The 16871-nt window shown below is 39.4% G+C and overlaps 1 protein-coding gene across 8 annotated transcripts in view; it reads left to right on the forward strand.

Annotated features, from left to right (window-relative positions):
- The window catches only part of SEMA3D (semaphorin 3D), a 147335-nt gene that overhangs the window by 95131 nt on the left and 35333 nt on the right, over positions 1–16871 (forward strand). For all 8 annotated transcript variants that reach the window (XM_030014225.2, XM_041123965.1, XM_030014223.2 and 5 more), the window contains exons 9-11: positions 11209–11323; positions 11741–11810; positions 13154–13298. In XM_030014225.2, coding sequence (XP_029870085.1) covers positions 11209–11323; positions 11741–11810; positions 13154–13298 — 330 coding nt within the window. The remainder of the gene's footprint in view (positions 1–11208; positions 11324–11740; positions 11811–13153; positions 13299–16871) is intronic.

Below are 16871 nucleotides of genomic sequence, written 5' to 3' on the forward strand. Positions count from 1 at the left end.
ATAAGGAGGTTATTCAGTGCAGCCTATTCTTTGGCTAATTTTCAATGGCTCAACAATATGGTCTCTCACTGATCCTCCCCCTTAGGGAAAATCTTCTCTGGAAAGCATTCCCTTTTCCCAGCTACTTTCAGCCCCAGAAGATTACAATACTCTTGCTGGCAGCTCTTCGCCCAGAGTCAAACAGCTGTCACTTGTCCTGTTCGTAAGACCATACTTACTGTCTCGAAGCATGTGTTGTAATAACGCAGCCACTGTAGCACTAAATAGCACTAATTTAGATTTACGTCATCTGCCTTCTGTATATCACTGGGGGATATCAGTATGAATTGGGGGGAAGTGCTTTCAACAGTCACTTTCAGAATGAGTTGTGTAATTTATCATGGCAAATGGCATTTCCTATTTTTGGTTTGAGGGCGGCGGAAAAAGTACCATTGGCCTGTCCGTAATACCTGATACTACTTATGGTATGCTCCTACTTACATTAAGTGTAATCTGTTGGGTTTATTTTCTTTTCAAGTAAGGTCATAAGTAAAAAGAAAAAAAATACTATTAAAGATTAGCCAGCAATGTGTGGGTTTTTTTCAAAACTCATAAAGATACACAAATGTATATTACATGATCATGCAAACCTTAACTTCTTAAGACCATGGACCCATGTATTTCTGTTTCTAGAAACACAGGCATAAGCTTTCACAGCTACATTTTCTTCAAGCCCCTACTGCCGAACCAGTCTGCATCAGCTAAAGACATGACACAATCATTACACACTGAGCCAGATTTTCAAACAAAAATTGCAGCATCCATGCACTGTGCCCTCTGCAGTCAAGTAACAAGTCAGCCACATTTTTGTATTCATATCCACCACAAAATGATGACGGAATTGTTAATTCTATTTCAGGACAGCCTCACATACGCACAAAGATAGCCTTAGAGAAGACCTAGGTTTCCCTCCTATTTTCCCCACTCAAATAAAGTGAGAAATAAAAATCCTAACTTACAGGAGTCCACAGAAAGTTTTTGGAGAGGAAGGAAGGTTGTTGGGGTTTTTGTTTATTTGTTTTCTATATAGAAACACATTTTCTCATAGTTACAAACTCGTTCTATTGGAATGGAGTGGAAATTAGCCAAAAGCAGTAGTCTCTCTGCTGCAGTATGAAAATCCTGTTTATTATTAGAGCGGTTAGCATTTGCTGTGTTACAAGCTTCTCTTTAACAGTTTTGGTGATGTATTGCAAAAGTTACGGCCTGCAGTCTTAGAGACTGATTTCCGAGACCTCAACTGCCAGGAAATCAGACTTTGGCCCCTGATGTTTTCCCATATTTCCTAAAGTGTTCTGTATCCAGAAGCGGCCTTTGTTCTAGTGGGAACAAGTGAGCTCTTTGTCTTTTTTTTTTGGTATGCCATTCCACCCTCATATATACCATGCTGTACCTGGGGATGAGGATATAGCAATTAGGCACAGCCCTCTTGGTTAAACTGTGCTTTCTAAACACACTGGAATGTAATCATTTTAAGAGCTCCTGAGTCGAGAGCCCAGGACACACCCTGCATTCCACCTTTGGGTGATGTGATTTATTTCCAAAGCCATGAACATGAGCAGAGTTCAAGGCTATGACCTTGCCTCCCGTCTGGTGCTTTCAGGCAATTTGTATTCCCGGAATGGCAGGAGGGAGCTATTCCTCCACGACTCTGAGTCCAGGGTCTCCGGTGGGCTCTGCCGTGGGGCTGCTTGTGTGTAAAAGTTAGGAGGTGTTTTTCTTGTCCTGGAAATAGTCTAGCCATGCCTTTAATGTGACTAGGGGTAACTGGGTCATTAACATTCTTTGTATTTCTATATTGTGTAATGCATCACTGTGTAGATAATTGATCTATCTCCAAAACCATTTGAGTTGTCCGCATAGTGTAATGCTTTACCATTCAGCCGTATTAGCCTGGGTCCCGGAAGCGAAATAGCCATGTTAACATGTTCTCAGCAGGGCTAATTAGTCTGGGCTCGGAGCCATGATCATGCAGCTATCCTGCTTCCAGTTCTGGAGGCAACTCATTCCAGACGAGATTTTACTGCTTATTACATGCTTACATACTTTCTTTGTCACCATAATATTGCCTAGCCACAATGCTAACCATGGGTAATGGGGTTTTTGTTGTTTTTTTTTCTTTTTTTTTTTTTTAATTTCTCAATGATAATGATTAAAACCACTTCAAAAATGTCATCCCTAGAAAAACTGTGGCCCTCATTTGCCCGTTGAGCATCTTTGCAGCAGTGGGTCTTTCAGCAGCCAACTCATCTTGGACTTCCAAATTTGATACTTGAATATAATGTGCCATTTGAAAGTTTTCAAATTATGTAGAAAAACAGATGCTCATCAAGATGATTTCATTTTAAGGGCTGATGTGTTGGAGACAGGCCAGTTCCATGTAGTATCTGCTTCTAACTGTGATGAATTAAGAGATAGAACATCAGGCTTTGTCAGGTCTTTTGGTCCAACTTTCCTTATTGGCAAGGGTACAGGCCTGAGTATAGGAAGTTTTGTATATTTTGGTCCCTCATGGGTGTGTTTCAACAATACAATTGGTGGGGTTTTTGAGGGGGGAAATCATGATTTGCAGATGAAGCAAAAATATGTAAGTTATGCTTATATATAAAGAGGTGTGACTGAAATTTACTGAGCCTCAGGGAAAATGAAAAAGAAATTGCAGTGTCAAGACAGAGCTTTAAAAACTGGATTATGGAAATGCAGCTGCACAACCTCTGAAGCAAACTCTGGAAATCATCCTAGCTGCCAGAGAGAGCCATTGCAGAAGATGCTGTCAGTAACCCACGGGCTTGAAAGTGGGAAGCCTGCAGAGTTAATTGGAGTGGAGTTCCTATGTCTAATCCAAAGTCCCTGACTACAGAATGCTTTCATTCAGATGTTCAAATATCTCTAAGAGTAGCAAATAATGACTTTGTGATTTTGGAAATTTTCTGATGTGACAAAATTAGCTTCCTGTGTTTTTTCATATCAGTACATTTAATATGAAAATGTACCACAGTCTACAGTTCAGATGTTTCAGGACGTTAAATTCTAAAGGACTCTGTAAGATGTTGATCTACCTTTGTATTTTGGTCTCATGCTTACCTAGCTCTCAACCTGTGTTGTCAATACTGTGGTCGTACTGTCCCACACTAGTGACTTCAGGCACTTCTATGTATCTAAGCAAGGAAAGTAATTATCAGGCATTCACTTCAATCAATAGAGGCAGATGACTATTTTTCAGAGGAAGACTCCTTCCACCTTTAACCCAAATCACTCTTTGAAGCACATATTTTCCACTGACTATAAAGGGAGCTGTGCCCTACTGGGTCCCGGGAATGTGAAAATCAAGGCATTCTGACTTAAGAATGTGAGACTCTGAATGGCAAATTCAGGCCTATTTGTTCAGAAAGAAACCAGCCTATCCCAGCGCTGCATCTCACACTGCTTCAGTTTCACAATGCTCTCAATGCATTCAAACCATATAAACACTGATCTCCTATTTGACATTCATTGCACGATCCATCTAGTCACTTGACTTGCCTGTAGCTGCATGATCAGGAATGTTACATTTCATAACCTGAAGGTTTTGTTCTTTGTTTTTTTTTCTCTGTCTTTTTATATCCTTTTTATGTATTTATATCATATAATTTATATTAAGTATATATGAAAGTTCAGATGAGACACAGGTAAAGGCAAATCAAACACACTGGAATAAACCATTAACAGATTATACTCAAAATTTAAGGTAGGTTTTCCTCAGAATTCCTTAACATATTTTATTAGTTCAGCCATCACCCTTTTCTCACTTCAAATTTCCATTGAAATTGGAGTGAACAGCCTAATGATGGATATAGTAGAGAACATCTACTTTGTGGCAGCCTTTGAACAGTTTGGGGGAATGTTCTTAATACTAGCAAACCCATTGGAGGTAATCTTAGCAGGACTGCTGAATGGCCTTGTAGTAAAATGATGCTTAATTTTACTATTTCATTTGTCCCAAGCCACATTCAGACTTGCTGTTATCATCTCCCTGTCTTTACCTGAACCTGTTAGTTTCTGGCTTTTGTTTTTTTCATGGTATGCTTAGTAACAGTCCAGAATTTTTCTTTGCTGTATAGTTAGATTTTCCAGTTTGGAGCCCATCCAAAAATAATTCAGTAGAAACCTCTAGGTGTGATGTTTAAATACTTTTCAAAATAGAAATCAACATTTTCTGTAGTGAACCAAACAGTTATGCATGCTTAATGTGGGTACACTGCCATTCTGAATGAAATAACAACAAATCTGCTTGAGGAGCAGGAACTCAAAGCTAAACCACTGTTTCTCTCACTCATAGTTCAGACAGAGGGCTTTTCCACAGCAAATGTGGCCTACAGTCTTGTAGTTTTTGCTATGGTTGCGATAAAGACCCTCTTTCCCATTGTCTTCATGCCTAGAAATATGTGAATGCCCAAAGTGGCATCCTTACCCATAGGTCTCATGTCAGATTTCCAATGACACTGGGTCATCCTGCCATACATTCAGCTACTTGAACTTCATTCTGGTTTCATGCCAAAGGCTTCTGTGGTTCAGTCCTGCTGGGCATTTACTCATTTCAGCTGAGGACGCCAAAAGCGGGCTCAACAGTAGCCACGGCACTCCTGCATGCTGGTGACTACAGATATGCGTGCCCTTCGTCCCTAATCCTGCTGTCTAGATAGGCAAGGGCATGGGTTGAGTCAAATGTTTAGCTTTTCTGTTTGTTTTGGTTTTGAGATCTATATTTGACCCTGGTTGTGCAAACAACTTTGGACGTGCACAGAGCTCAATGAATGATTTGGTCCACAGCCTTATAATCTTAGTCTGTAGAAGATACTATTTAGCCTCTCCAATTCCTTTTGCAACAAGCAGTGTGGTTTACACTAAGGGAATGAAGCCAGCCAGTACAGAGCAGTGACAGGTTATGAGATCAGTAAATATACTGCGCTAATGATGAGGACCCTTTAGTGCCTGACACGATGCCTCTGTCTCCTGATGGGGAAAATAAGCAGGAAGCCAGGACAAGCTGTGAGTTAGTCTCTGGACTGTGACGGATGATGATTTCAGAAAGTGTTCAGAAATTACAAGTCCCAGGGACCAAAAAGCAGTCTGGGGTTTTGCACTTCTGTGCTCTAGACTATGAGTTTTCTGTTTCAAGTTGTGATGGTATTGAGCTCTCAAGAAAGATGTGAAAAATTACCACAGAATAATTCTCTGAAAACAGGTTTGCCTATGGAAAAGCTTAATGTCCAAGCCACACAAATCTAGAGGAACTTCTGATTATCCTTTTGGAGAAGATAAAGGGCACACAGCCTGCACTCTGATGGTCTGAGGAGCACTGTAGAGATACCAGGCTGATGCATCACCCTGGAAATCAGGAGGGCTGAGTTTATTCCAGGCATTCTTGTTGAGGTGATGTGCAACTCTACGCAGTTCCGATCAGGGGTCTGTGTGTGTTTGCACCTTTAGTTCTGTTGTCTGATTGTGTGCAAATGCTACTGCGGTGGTAGAGAACTTGCAAGGCACAGTCTGTAGGCTGAAGAATTGCATCATTCTGCCAGGTTAGACTTGATAAAGCATGTCGCTGTGAGTAAGCATGTAGTACGTGAGGCTGAGTCCCACTCAAATCCTCATCTTTGGATCAACTGGTTCAAGCAGCAGAAGTATTACACACTAGCAATATCCGCAGTGTCCAGAGGCATTGGTGCTGTCCTATATGAAGCAATATGCAATCCTATAATAAGAAACTTTCCCCACGAAAGGTTCTGTAATCTCACAAAAACAGCAGAATTACTAGACAGAGTCACCCCTCGCTGTCAGATGGGGACTGCAGGCACAGAGGTGAAATGACTTTCCCAAGTTTACTCAAGGTATCCATAGCAGAGCAGTCACAGATCTAAAATGGCACGTGCCTCCTTTCTCTTGTTTACATTGCAAGTGTATTTTTATCCTCTCTCAAGTCTCACTTCATGTGTTGCTTGATGTTTTTGGATCTGACCCACAGCCTGATGAAATCATGGGAGGAATCTTTCATCTTACATCAGTATGGTTTGGACAAGAAATTTTGAACCTGAATTCCTAAAGGAGGAAATCTTACTTTCCTGTGTTAGGTCAGTACCTAACAGAGGTGGGTAGGGCAAGAATATGCAAAGTAAAATGAAATAATTAAAAAAAGAACTATTAATTTGAAGACAGAAGCCCGAAGAAGATTGTTGGCTCTTTCTCCACTTATAAAGTCTGCTAGAAAGGTTGTTTTTTTTTTCCATAATAAAAGGCTTTGCTGCAGGGGATGCCATTTGTTGCTGGTGGCCTTGTAATGTAGCTGGGCTTCACACAGGAGAAGGGCTCCAGGGCCTTTTGCAATTTCAGCACTTTTTCTCTCTGTTCTCCAGCATTTCTTTTTATTCAGGCCAGGAATTCACTTTGGATGGTCCTTCCGCACATCTTGCCACTGGCTCTAATTAATAACCTGCTTCTAGAAATTCCACTCATTGTCCTTTTTTTTTTTTTTTTTAAGAGGCTGTTCAAGATAATTACTGTCTTTAAAGTTTTATGAATCACAGTGTTTGACATCTTTGATGTTGATTGATTTTCAGAAAACTGCACTTTTTGTTCTAATGTTCAATTTGTCACTGTTACTTACAAACAAATAAGACATTTTAAACCCCAAAGATGCAGATGTTCTTTAGCTTTGTTGCCATCTGTTTTCCTGCCTACTGGATTCAAAAATGTGCATTTTAGTGAAGCTACATTTATTTAATATATAAGCTATGATAGAATAGAAAATAGATACAACAAAGTCTTTAATATAAATTGATTTTTAAATAATTTGTTCATAGAGCAATATTTTTTCTAATTTTTTTATTTTCATGATAAACTTATCTTTAACTGAAGGGTTTGAAAAACCTGTTGTTTTGCTGTTATACATAAATTGCAGATCAGAAAACTGAGATTTCCATGGAAGTCTTCCAAGCAAGGCATATGATATGACCTTAATTTATCTCACAGATTTTACATTGTGGCATTTAAACAGCATGTCAGACATTCCTGCATGTCAGAAAGCCATACACTTACCTGCACTCACTGAAGTTGTACATCAGATATTTGAATTCTTAATGTAGTTTGGTAGAAACCTGATTTCTCACTCCAACAAATTATTTTTTAGAACCAGTTCATTGAAAACGGTTGAAATTTTAGGATTTCTGTAGAACAAAAGTCTGCCTGATTTATTAAAATTATATTGGATTACTCCCCCATTTATCTAGATAATTTCTCTGTTTAAATCTTTGTGATATTTTTTGGTAATATTTCCTCAACAGGTGACAGATTGAACTGCCCACCTTCTAGTTGGCAATTACCTAAATCTCTAACTCAGGCAAACACAAGTAACCAAGATTTTACAGGCACTTCTTTCTGTTAAAAAGAAGGTATTTCAGGCGGAAGTGTTGGTATCTATTACAGCTTGTGAGATTACAAAGCAATAAGTGCTAATTAAACCTTTATTTATATTCAGAAAGAAATATGCAGTCCTAAGTGCCTTCACCTGTACTGTAACGGAGTTTATAGTAAATGCTGCTAATCCAGTGTGCTTAGAAGTGATATTTTGGGAGATAAGATTTCAGATACTCGTGGCTGCTCATCTGTTACAAGTGGATTAGCCATATTTTTGGAATGAAAGGCTTGCTCATGCTGCCTTCCCCTTCTCTCAGCAGTTAAATTTATCTTGTCTTCTTGTCTCACCTACCTGAAATATTTAACGTTCTTTGTCTTCAGTACTAGTATCTCTCGCCCAAAATCACTTCAGTGCATCCAGTTTACCACACACTTCCAGCGGGGTTGAGGCAAAACCTTGCTGGGTGTAAATCAGTCCAGTGGTTTTAGAATTCTGTAACTTTGTGTTGAATTCTTATTTCTGTTCACCTATGCGCTGACTGGCCTTTGCTTTGATGATCTTCTCTGATCCATCCATTTTTTCTAATCCACTGACTGCCCAGGCTGTACATCTTATTATATTAACGTCATGCTCTACATCCAGCTCACAGCATTTGAGCATGTCAGCGATTCATCACAGACCTATTATTAAATAATCTTTTCCACAGAAGAAACTGTCTTCTTTCTGTAGCAGTCTAGTCTCAAAAAGATTTTGGGCCAATATGTCCTTTGTCCAGCCTCTTAGAGGCCAATAATCATGAACTATGAAGGTCCAAGGAATCTGCAACAGAGTAGGCAGATATGATGCAAAGCTAATGAGTTCATGCCAACATGGTCTGAAGGAAAGAAATATAATTGCATGTTCTCCAGCACCTGAAACCTCAAGACGTGTCAGAGACTGACCTGATATGCACCAGAAATTAGTGTTAGGAAGGAAGGAGTGCATTTTCTGCAAAAGATGGAGATTCCCAGATCTTAATAGGACTACTACTACTTGAGAGTCCAGGAGCAAAGGCATGCTTATATTATTAATAGTTTTTGAATCTCCTTGGCCAGAGTTAAGCTAATTCTCCCTGTAGATAAAATCGGCATGGCCTTTGTTAATTCCTGCACTTTCTCAGTCAGTGAATTCGGGGCACTTATAAGGAAAGCAAAGACATTATTATTAAGAGATGACATAAAGAATTGAAGAGTACTATATGGCTGCTAACCAACCCCCCCGCCCCGAAACCCCCCAAAAACACAAACAAAAACATCCTTCTAATAAAAGGTACATTTTGTTTCATTCAGCCATGGCAGTAGGAAGAAGCATGTTGGAGGGTATGTCAGCATATTATATGTGCAACTGTGTAAATCAGTGAAAGGTCTTTTCAGTCTCTCCATTTCTGCACCATAAATTTGTCACTCTCTGGCATCAGAAGGACTTGGTAGATCATGGGGTGCTGGCTGGTCGTTGAATTCCCCTTGCTCCTTTATAAACTGTACAGTGTTATTGGCAACTTTTGGATATGTAAGGCACACCTAGTGAATGTCTGTTCTAATGCCTCTTAAATTCAAGTAACATGGTTAACATCGTGTCCTGGCTTGAGAGTGAGGAAATATGGATACATCTTAAATCCAGTGGAATCTTATACTTTAAAGCACATAGCCCTTGCTAAGACTGCTTCCTTTGAGCACAGTATTTGGTTCACACTACTCTTTAGGAACTCAGTGGAACTACTGATATATTAAAATAAGCATTTGTGAAAATGCTGTGTTGGATCACGATGCAAGAGTGGTAAAACACAAGTACGTATTTTCCCATGTCTTGCAGAAGCTGAACGCCTGCGATGACAGGAGCAGGAGCCAGACAAGGGTGATTTTTCCATTCCAGTGCCATCACATCTTGCTTCCTCCCCTCTTTCTGATCCTAGCCAGGCAGTTAGAGACATCTCATCTCCTGTGATGCTGCACCGCATCCACCAGAAATCAAAGTAGAAGCCCTGCAACGTGAGAATTGCTTAGCTAATCCGAATTGCCAGAGGAAGGAAAAGCTTAACGCTTCTTGCTTTTTAAGATTCTTTGTTGCATCTTTGTAATTGTTTGGTTTTAATTACACTGCAAAGTTTATCTGCTCTGCCTTTGAACAGAACACACACATGCAGAGCTTCTTTTTCCTATTGGCTTCAGGCTGCTAATTTTGACACCTTTGTAATAAATCTGTTGGCTAGATGCAAAGCTTCAGGCTTGGCAGGACCTCAGGAAATCAAGAGAGGAGGTAGCAATTATTGTAAGAACCGGAGTTCCAAAGGCGATAGATTAACAGGAATCATTTCCAACTGAGCTAACCTATTTAAAAGTAGCAAGTACGTGAAATGGGAAAATGGTTAGAGTGCATTACCAGAGAAGTGTTACTCCTTGTGAAGTGAATTGCAGCACTTAAAACCATCTTTCTGAATGCCTTTAATATTTATGATACAGCCCTGAAGAGCCAAAAACAATCTATGGAAATACCACGTAATTTCCACCACCCAGTGTTTCCTAATGGCTGGTTCTATACCTTCAGAGTTGCAAAGCCAATTAACAAAAAAGTGATTTCTCCTAATGAATCCGTAGAGGATGATATTAATGACTAAATTTGTGGTGCTTAAGTTTACAGCCCAGATCCCCTAAGCTTGAGTTTATAAATGAAAAGAAGTAGGCACCTTCATGGGGTAATTCAGAACCTATAGCTGGGATACTACTGTTGTTGATAACATTTCTCTTAAGTGTTTGAATTCTTGGTTCCTGCTGCAATATCATTGCCCTTACAGTTTTCAGCATGAAAAAAATTGGGGCCTAAATAACATTGCAGAACCTAAATAGATCTGTTATTCAGGGCCAAAGGAGACAGATAAATGTCATTCATTAGATTTTTCATGTACTGAATGGAAGGAGGTAAACTTCTAAGCAAACTCCTACTTCCAGCTTCTTAAAATTTAAAACTGTCTTCTAAGATCCACTCTCACCACACCCCTCTACTGATCCAAGTCAGTAGAAGGACACCTACCCTTCAGAAGGGTAATTAAAATTTCGAGTGACCCTTTATAGATTTTTTTCTCTCTCCAGTGACTGAAGGATATTTGGCAAGTATGCTCATATCTTGGAAACCCATAGGAAAATAACTGGAAAAAGAAAAAAATCCCTTTTGTGGGGGATAGACTGATATTTCCATAACAATTATTATTAAAATAATATGACTGGTTTTCCCTGGAATGCGTGTATCTTTGTACTATGTACACAAAACAAACAGCCTAGTATTTACATTGCAAGAACTGCTGATGAGTATAGTTTTTCTTTTTTGAGAAAGCTATCCAAAATGTTCTGTATTATTATTAGGTTTGTAAAGAATTCTTGAAGAGCAACTGTTTGCAAAAATTAGCATCACAGAGAACAAGAAATCACATGATAGAGACGTATGTTTTCGCAGCATTCCAGCTGTAGAGCTGGTGAGAGAACTTTGCAAACAGATTTGGGTATAATTAGGAAATTTGAGTTGCCCACTCTCTGAGCTGAGAAGTGACTACTGGAGCTACTTATAACAGCTTTTAGAAAAAAAAAAAAAAAGGCAAAAAAAAGACTTTGTCGTTGTTATGGTAAGATCAAACTGTGGAATCAGACTGAAGAAGCACAGTCAATACTGTGCTACCATCGAATATCACATGTTGAAACTCTTCTTATTTGTTTAATACTTAAGTCTTTTAATTATATTTTTATTAGAATGATATGGGAGGTCAAAGGAGCCTAATAAACAAATGGACTACTTTTCTGAAAGCCAGGCTTGTGTGTTCGATACCTGGTCCTGAAGGAGCAGACACACATTTTGATGAGCTGCGTAAGTTGATTTATCTTTAGTGGTCTATTTTAACACCAGTATTGCTTGGGGTTTTTTTGTTGTTTGTAGAAGCACTTTGTCTTGTTCTGATTTTACTCCTCTTGCAAACAGTGCTGGTAATATCTGTGACTGTTATCAGAAGTCCCTGATTTTAACTGGAATTAGTCTGATCAGAAATATGGGGTTTTACCCTTTCACTCCAAAAACTGGAAAGTGAAAATCTGATTCTTTATAAAAAAACAAGCTATCTGCAAATGGAAAAACTTCAGAATATTAGCAGAAATTCACATGGCAGAAATTAAAATTCAGACAAAAATAAAGTTTTTTTATATATTTACAAATCTCCAAATTATAAATGGTAAATGCAGAAATATTCAGTGGCTGTTTAATTAAAAAAAAGCATTTTTCCCATTGCAGAAGATATATTCTTACTTTCTACACGAGACGAGAGAAACCCGCTTGTATATGGAGTATTCACTACAACAAGGTATGCGTTAGGATCACGTTTGCCTGTGGAAACAAATGCTGAAGATCTTACTCAGGCCTTTTATTAAACCCTTCTATTACCAGATCCCAATTCCTGAGAGCAGTGAGAGACTGCTTGAACAAGGTTTGCAGTATTGGGGCTGTAGTCACTAAGGACAATATTTTCAGAAATGGAAATAATAAATTATGTCCCTAAACTTTTGTGTGCTTGACTTTTGAGAATGATTGTAAAAAATAATGAAAATTTAACAATCAAAAGCATGCTAGTTTATTTCAACCTCATCTAGTTGAATTTGCAAATTTCAATCATATTTATTGAGCAACCAATAGTTACTATTTAAGACAAATCATTGTCATGAAGCATTATTTCTGTAAGCAACAACTTGATATCAGCTGTTTCTTAGGATCAAAACCCACTATGCTCTAAAGTGATATTTCAGTGTTTTTATAGACAGGAAGATGGAAGAATAACCTGTCTTTATCTCAAGGGGATAGAATAACTAATTAATGAACCTCTCAGCTGCAATAGTGAGCTGCTCTATCTAGAATTGTCAGAAAGGAAATAAATAATTCTTTCTTTTGTCTCCAGAACCTTTGAATTAAGTGTAAATAATAAGGAATAGCCAAATGCTGAAGAGTATGAGTGCAATGAAGAATTGCCAAGGCACTCCTTAACTCAGAAGCAGCCACACAGTGGCTCCATAGAATATATAACTGCATGAAATATTTAAAATTGAATGAAATGTTGCACAATGAATGAAATGGCATATGGAGTAACTAAGGTGCATGCCACTTAAAAACCTGGCATGGTGTTCTTTGGAAAACTGAACTGTTTGGGGTTTTTTTAGAAAAGTACGTTAAAAAAAAGGAAAAAGACACAGGAAAAGAAATAAATGTTTATTTCTATTCCTTTCTATTGTCTGTCCAGTGCAACTTGTAATTCTCAGGCACATCACCTGTAATATCACTAATATATGGACTTCCAGTTGTGAACACAATGTAAAGGAATGTCCTCCATTTGCAGAAAATTCTAATCAAAATAGCTAATAAATGATAGCTGGAAACTGTCAGCCACTAGAAAAAAATGGTGGTCTATGGAGTGGTCCCAAAGGCTAAGTCCAGGTTTCACCAAGCAAAGCTTTGAACAGTAATGACAGTGACATTAAATATCTGTACTTATCAGACCTGTACACATTGTCTGTTATTTAGCACCACTTATATCAGCTCTCAGGTGTAGGACTGATCCAAACCCCATTAGACTCTGTGGAATTAGTTAATTCACTGGATGAGGCATGCACTGAAGCGGTGTTTGCAATATGCATATCAACCCATCTTCTTTTTCAGCTCTGTCTTCAAAGGCTCTGCAGTTTGCGTGTACAGCATGGCAGATATCAGAGCTGTTTTCAATGGCCCTTACGCTCACAAAGAGAGTGTGGATCATCGGTGGGTGCAATACGAAGGTCGCATCCCATATCCCAGACCTGGTACAGTAAGTGTCTCCTTAATTACATACTTCTATTTTTACTCAAAAGCGATCATACTTCACACTCCTCCCCGGATTGGTAATTTATATTTTCCACTCAGGATGTTTCAAATTATCCTCTCAACCCTTTCCCTTCTGTTGACAGCTCAGACTTCTACCTACCCTGTAGGTACATAAATATACATTTTTCCATGTCTCTGAGATAACATTGTGTTCAGACTGTCTATTTCCTGATTGTCTCTCATATTGTGGTCTCCTACTGTACAGCTGTATTTCTATCTGTTGGGATCACCTCTAAGGCATCAGCACTTCATAAAAAGCCAAAGGCATTTCTTTATGGAGTATTAAGTTATGATGAGGTATTTTATTTGAAGTCTTGTATTTCTGGTATCTTTGTGTCTGTTAAAATCCCGTTCCTTGAGATATGGTCATTGATTCTGTGTGTTTGTGCATGTGTTGTGTTTTGAAGTAAAATAAGGAGTTAGCTGCTGGAGATTTTATGTGATGAAAGATAAGTGATCGGAAGAAAAGAGAAGTTTAATATCTGGAAACACTTCTAAATCCCAAACTCTTAGACTTCAGATGTAATAATCAGGCCAAAACAAAGAGTAAAATTTTGAAAGAGTTATTAAAGAATTCTTCCCCCACTCCTGTCTTGGTATTAAATTTGGAAAAGCATGGACCTACATTACAGCTGAGGAAGAAAATGGTATTTCCAAAAAATGCATCTACTTTTTTACAGTCATCACAACTTTGAGCAACTCTTCATACGTAGAATGTAAAAGAGCAATGATTTAAGTGTAAGACAGATATTATCCAGGATGGCTTTACATTATCTTGATCAGGTATTCAGTGAGCTAGTACTAGGCAGCTGCATAAATCCAGCCAAACACTGAGTTACTGAGGTTGGGCTGCTGCTGGCACCTTGCCTAGAAGCCATCTGGGTGTTTCTGCACGATTTCTCTGATATCAGCACTGGTGTAACCTTTGCTTCAAGCCGCATTATCTAGCTTATTTAGCTCTTGTTTTCACACATTTCCTTGTGTCTCTGCTTTTTCTTCATCATCCTTCCAATGGACCCAACTGCATGATCCAAGCCCATGCTGTTTGCTGCACTCGGTGGTCCCAGGCTTCAGCAGGTCAGGCCCTGAGCTCTGATTCCCTTCTCTCAACCGCAGGCGAGTGGCAGAGGGCACCGCTCTCTAAAAAGACTAGGGCAGCTCTAGAGATCGATTTGGCTTGCCTAGGATCTGCGCTGCTACAGCAAATGCGCTCCTAATTTAGACAATTTGGGCACTGTAGGCTTACGCATCTCTCTCTCGTGCAGAATATACAGTGCCCCAGAAAAGAAGATTACATTTAATTTTTTTTTTTTTTTAAAGTATTTGCAACTCCATTACTGGTCAAGAAGTGCAGATGCATTTAGTTTTAAGTACAAAAATGGTGCCAGTGAGAACAATAGCTGGTCCCATGGCATATAAAGAGATTAAAATAACTCTTTTGAAAAACTCAGAGTGCCCCATAAGGATGAACACTCTGCACAGATAGATGGGTCATAAGCTCATTGCATTTTTGAGTGTATTAGCCATCACATGGTTGAGCTGGGATTCGCAAGGAAGGAAACATGTCATGCTGAAGCATGTCAATGCTGATCTTTATCACTGATTTGAATAGCCATGCTTGCAAGTGTTTTAAAAGTTGGAAAGTTTAAAAATAAATGGATATTTTCCATAAGCCACCCCTTAACTCTCCAATTGCTTCCTTTAAGCACCTGATAACAGCTGTGAGAAAATGGTCTTATAAAAATCCTTATGACCTCCATACTCAGTGGTTTTCTGTAGGAGTTTGTCTGACCAAGGACCGAGAAGTAAAGTGGATTTTACTGAAGAAAGCCCTCAGAAGAAAGATATCTATAATATTTGCTATGTAGATAAGGTAAATGTATTGCTGCATAGTTATTTATCTTTTGTCTTAGTGACTGCAACATGCTTCAGGCTCAGTAGTTTAATATAGGGTCTCGAAATAAGTAGATCCATGCCATGCTCTCATCTTATAATGGGCTATGCCAAACCTCTGGCTATGAACAGATTTCGACTGGGATCTGAAAAAGCAGTGCAGTTCTCAAAGGCAAGTAAAAGCAGCAGCATGCTACACCCCTGCAGAACACTGCAGCAGGAATGCTGAAATGCTCTTCCTTAAAGATTAATTTCATCATTTCTTGCCAGCTATGAGGTGGTTCAGGAATGCTCAGAAGAAAGCCAAAGAGGGGTAACCTACCCTTTTTTAAGTTGCTAGAACATTTGGTAAATTTAAGGTCTGCCTACAGTTAGCATAGCCAGCACTGCCCTGATTTTATATTTCTTACATTTTAAGTTACTGGCGAAGTCTAAAAATGGCTACGCTAGGAAATGCATTTCCTTTGATGTTTGGCTTTGAGAGAAGCATTGCCTTCCTTTCAGCGTTTCTACAGAAGCAGGAGACCGCTTACCCTAATTTAACTTTCTGCTCCGCTGCCTTTATCTCCTAAGTAAATAAAGCTGTTCGCCAGAGAGCCTGCGACCACTTCGATACTGGAATTTTGACAAAACGCTTCCTGCGGCAATTTACATCCCAGATAAACTCCCGCCACGCCTATGACATCATGCCTCCGCAACGCCCAGCGGCATTGCCCCGTGTCCCGGGGGGGCGGCGGGGGTGTCCCAGGACGGCGCGTGGCCAGCCTGCACCCTGGCGGACGGGGCAGCCCCCCCACCGCCCTCCGCTCCGTGGGCGATGGACAACGCGCGGCTCTTTCCCTCTCGCTTCCCCCAGCGATGCTAAAGAGCAAGTGGAAATGATGGGAATCGAAGAGAGGCAAGGCTTCGCGTCTATTTCAGTTTGGAAGGTGGAAAATAAACCAAAAAAAAAAAAAAAAAAAAAGAGATGGAAGAAATCTGTAGTGGGCAGCCCCGAAACAAAGGGCTATTGGAACACCGAGGGAGATTTGCTCTATCTTCTTTAACTGGTTAAAAGTTGGACTTGAGTATCTGCAGCTGTCCCCAGCCAAGAAATCCAGTTTTCTTCCCATCTCTTAGGGTTTCACCCAGGAAATTGTCCATTGGTAAAGAAATCATCAAGGACTTTCTTTAAAGTGTGTTCTGTATTCTGAAGCAGGGTTTTCACAGCGCCCTCCCAGTAATCACAGAAGGCATTTGAACAAGATTTTCAGTGAATTAGGAGGGAAAAACATTCCTAGCTTATTTAGTTAGCTGTAACCATTGCAGTATCAGAGCAACTCATAGTGCCCAGAATTTGGAAATGCTGATAGGATACACAGGAGTCATCCCCATTTCATTGATGGTGAGTAAATGTCATTGAGGTCAGATTTTTAGAGGAATGTCAGTGTATAAAGATGCAGATTAACACTTAGTCTGATCTACTGCAGAGCATAGGACTCTAACTGCTAGCCAAGGCAGCACCAAATATTTTGGTAGAGCTAGATATTTACTAACTGATTTGCCAAAGGTTCAAAACAGAGCTCTGATTCAGCAAAGTAAGATTCTTGCTGTCTGAGTCACTTCTTAGCTACAAGAAGAAACA

Source organism: Aquila chrysaetos, chromosome 5, assembly GCF_900496995.4.
Source record: "Aquila chrysaetos chrysaetos chromosome 5, bAquChr1.4, whole genome shotgun sequence".
In the NCBI taxonomy this organism is placed as follows: Eukaryota; Metazoa; Chordata; class Aves; order Accipitriformes; family Accipitridae; genus Aquila; species Aquila chrysaetos.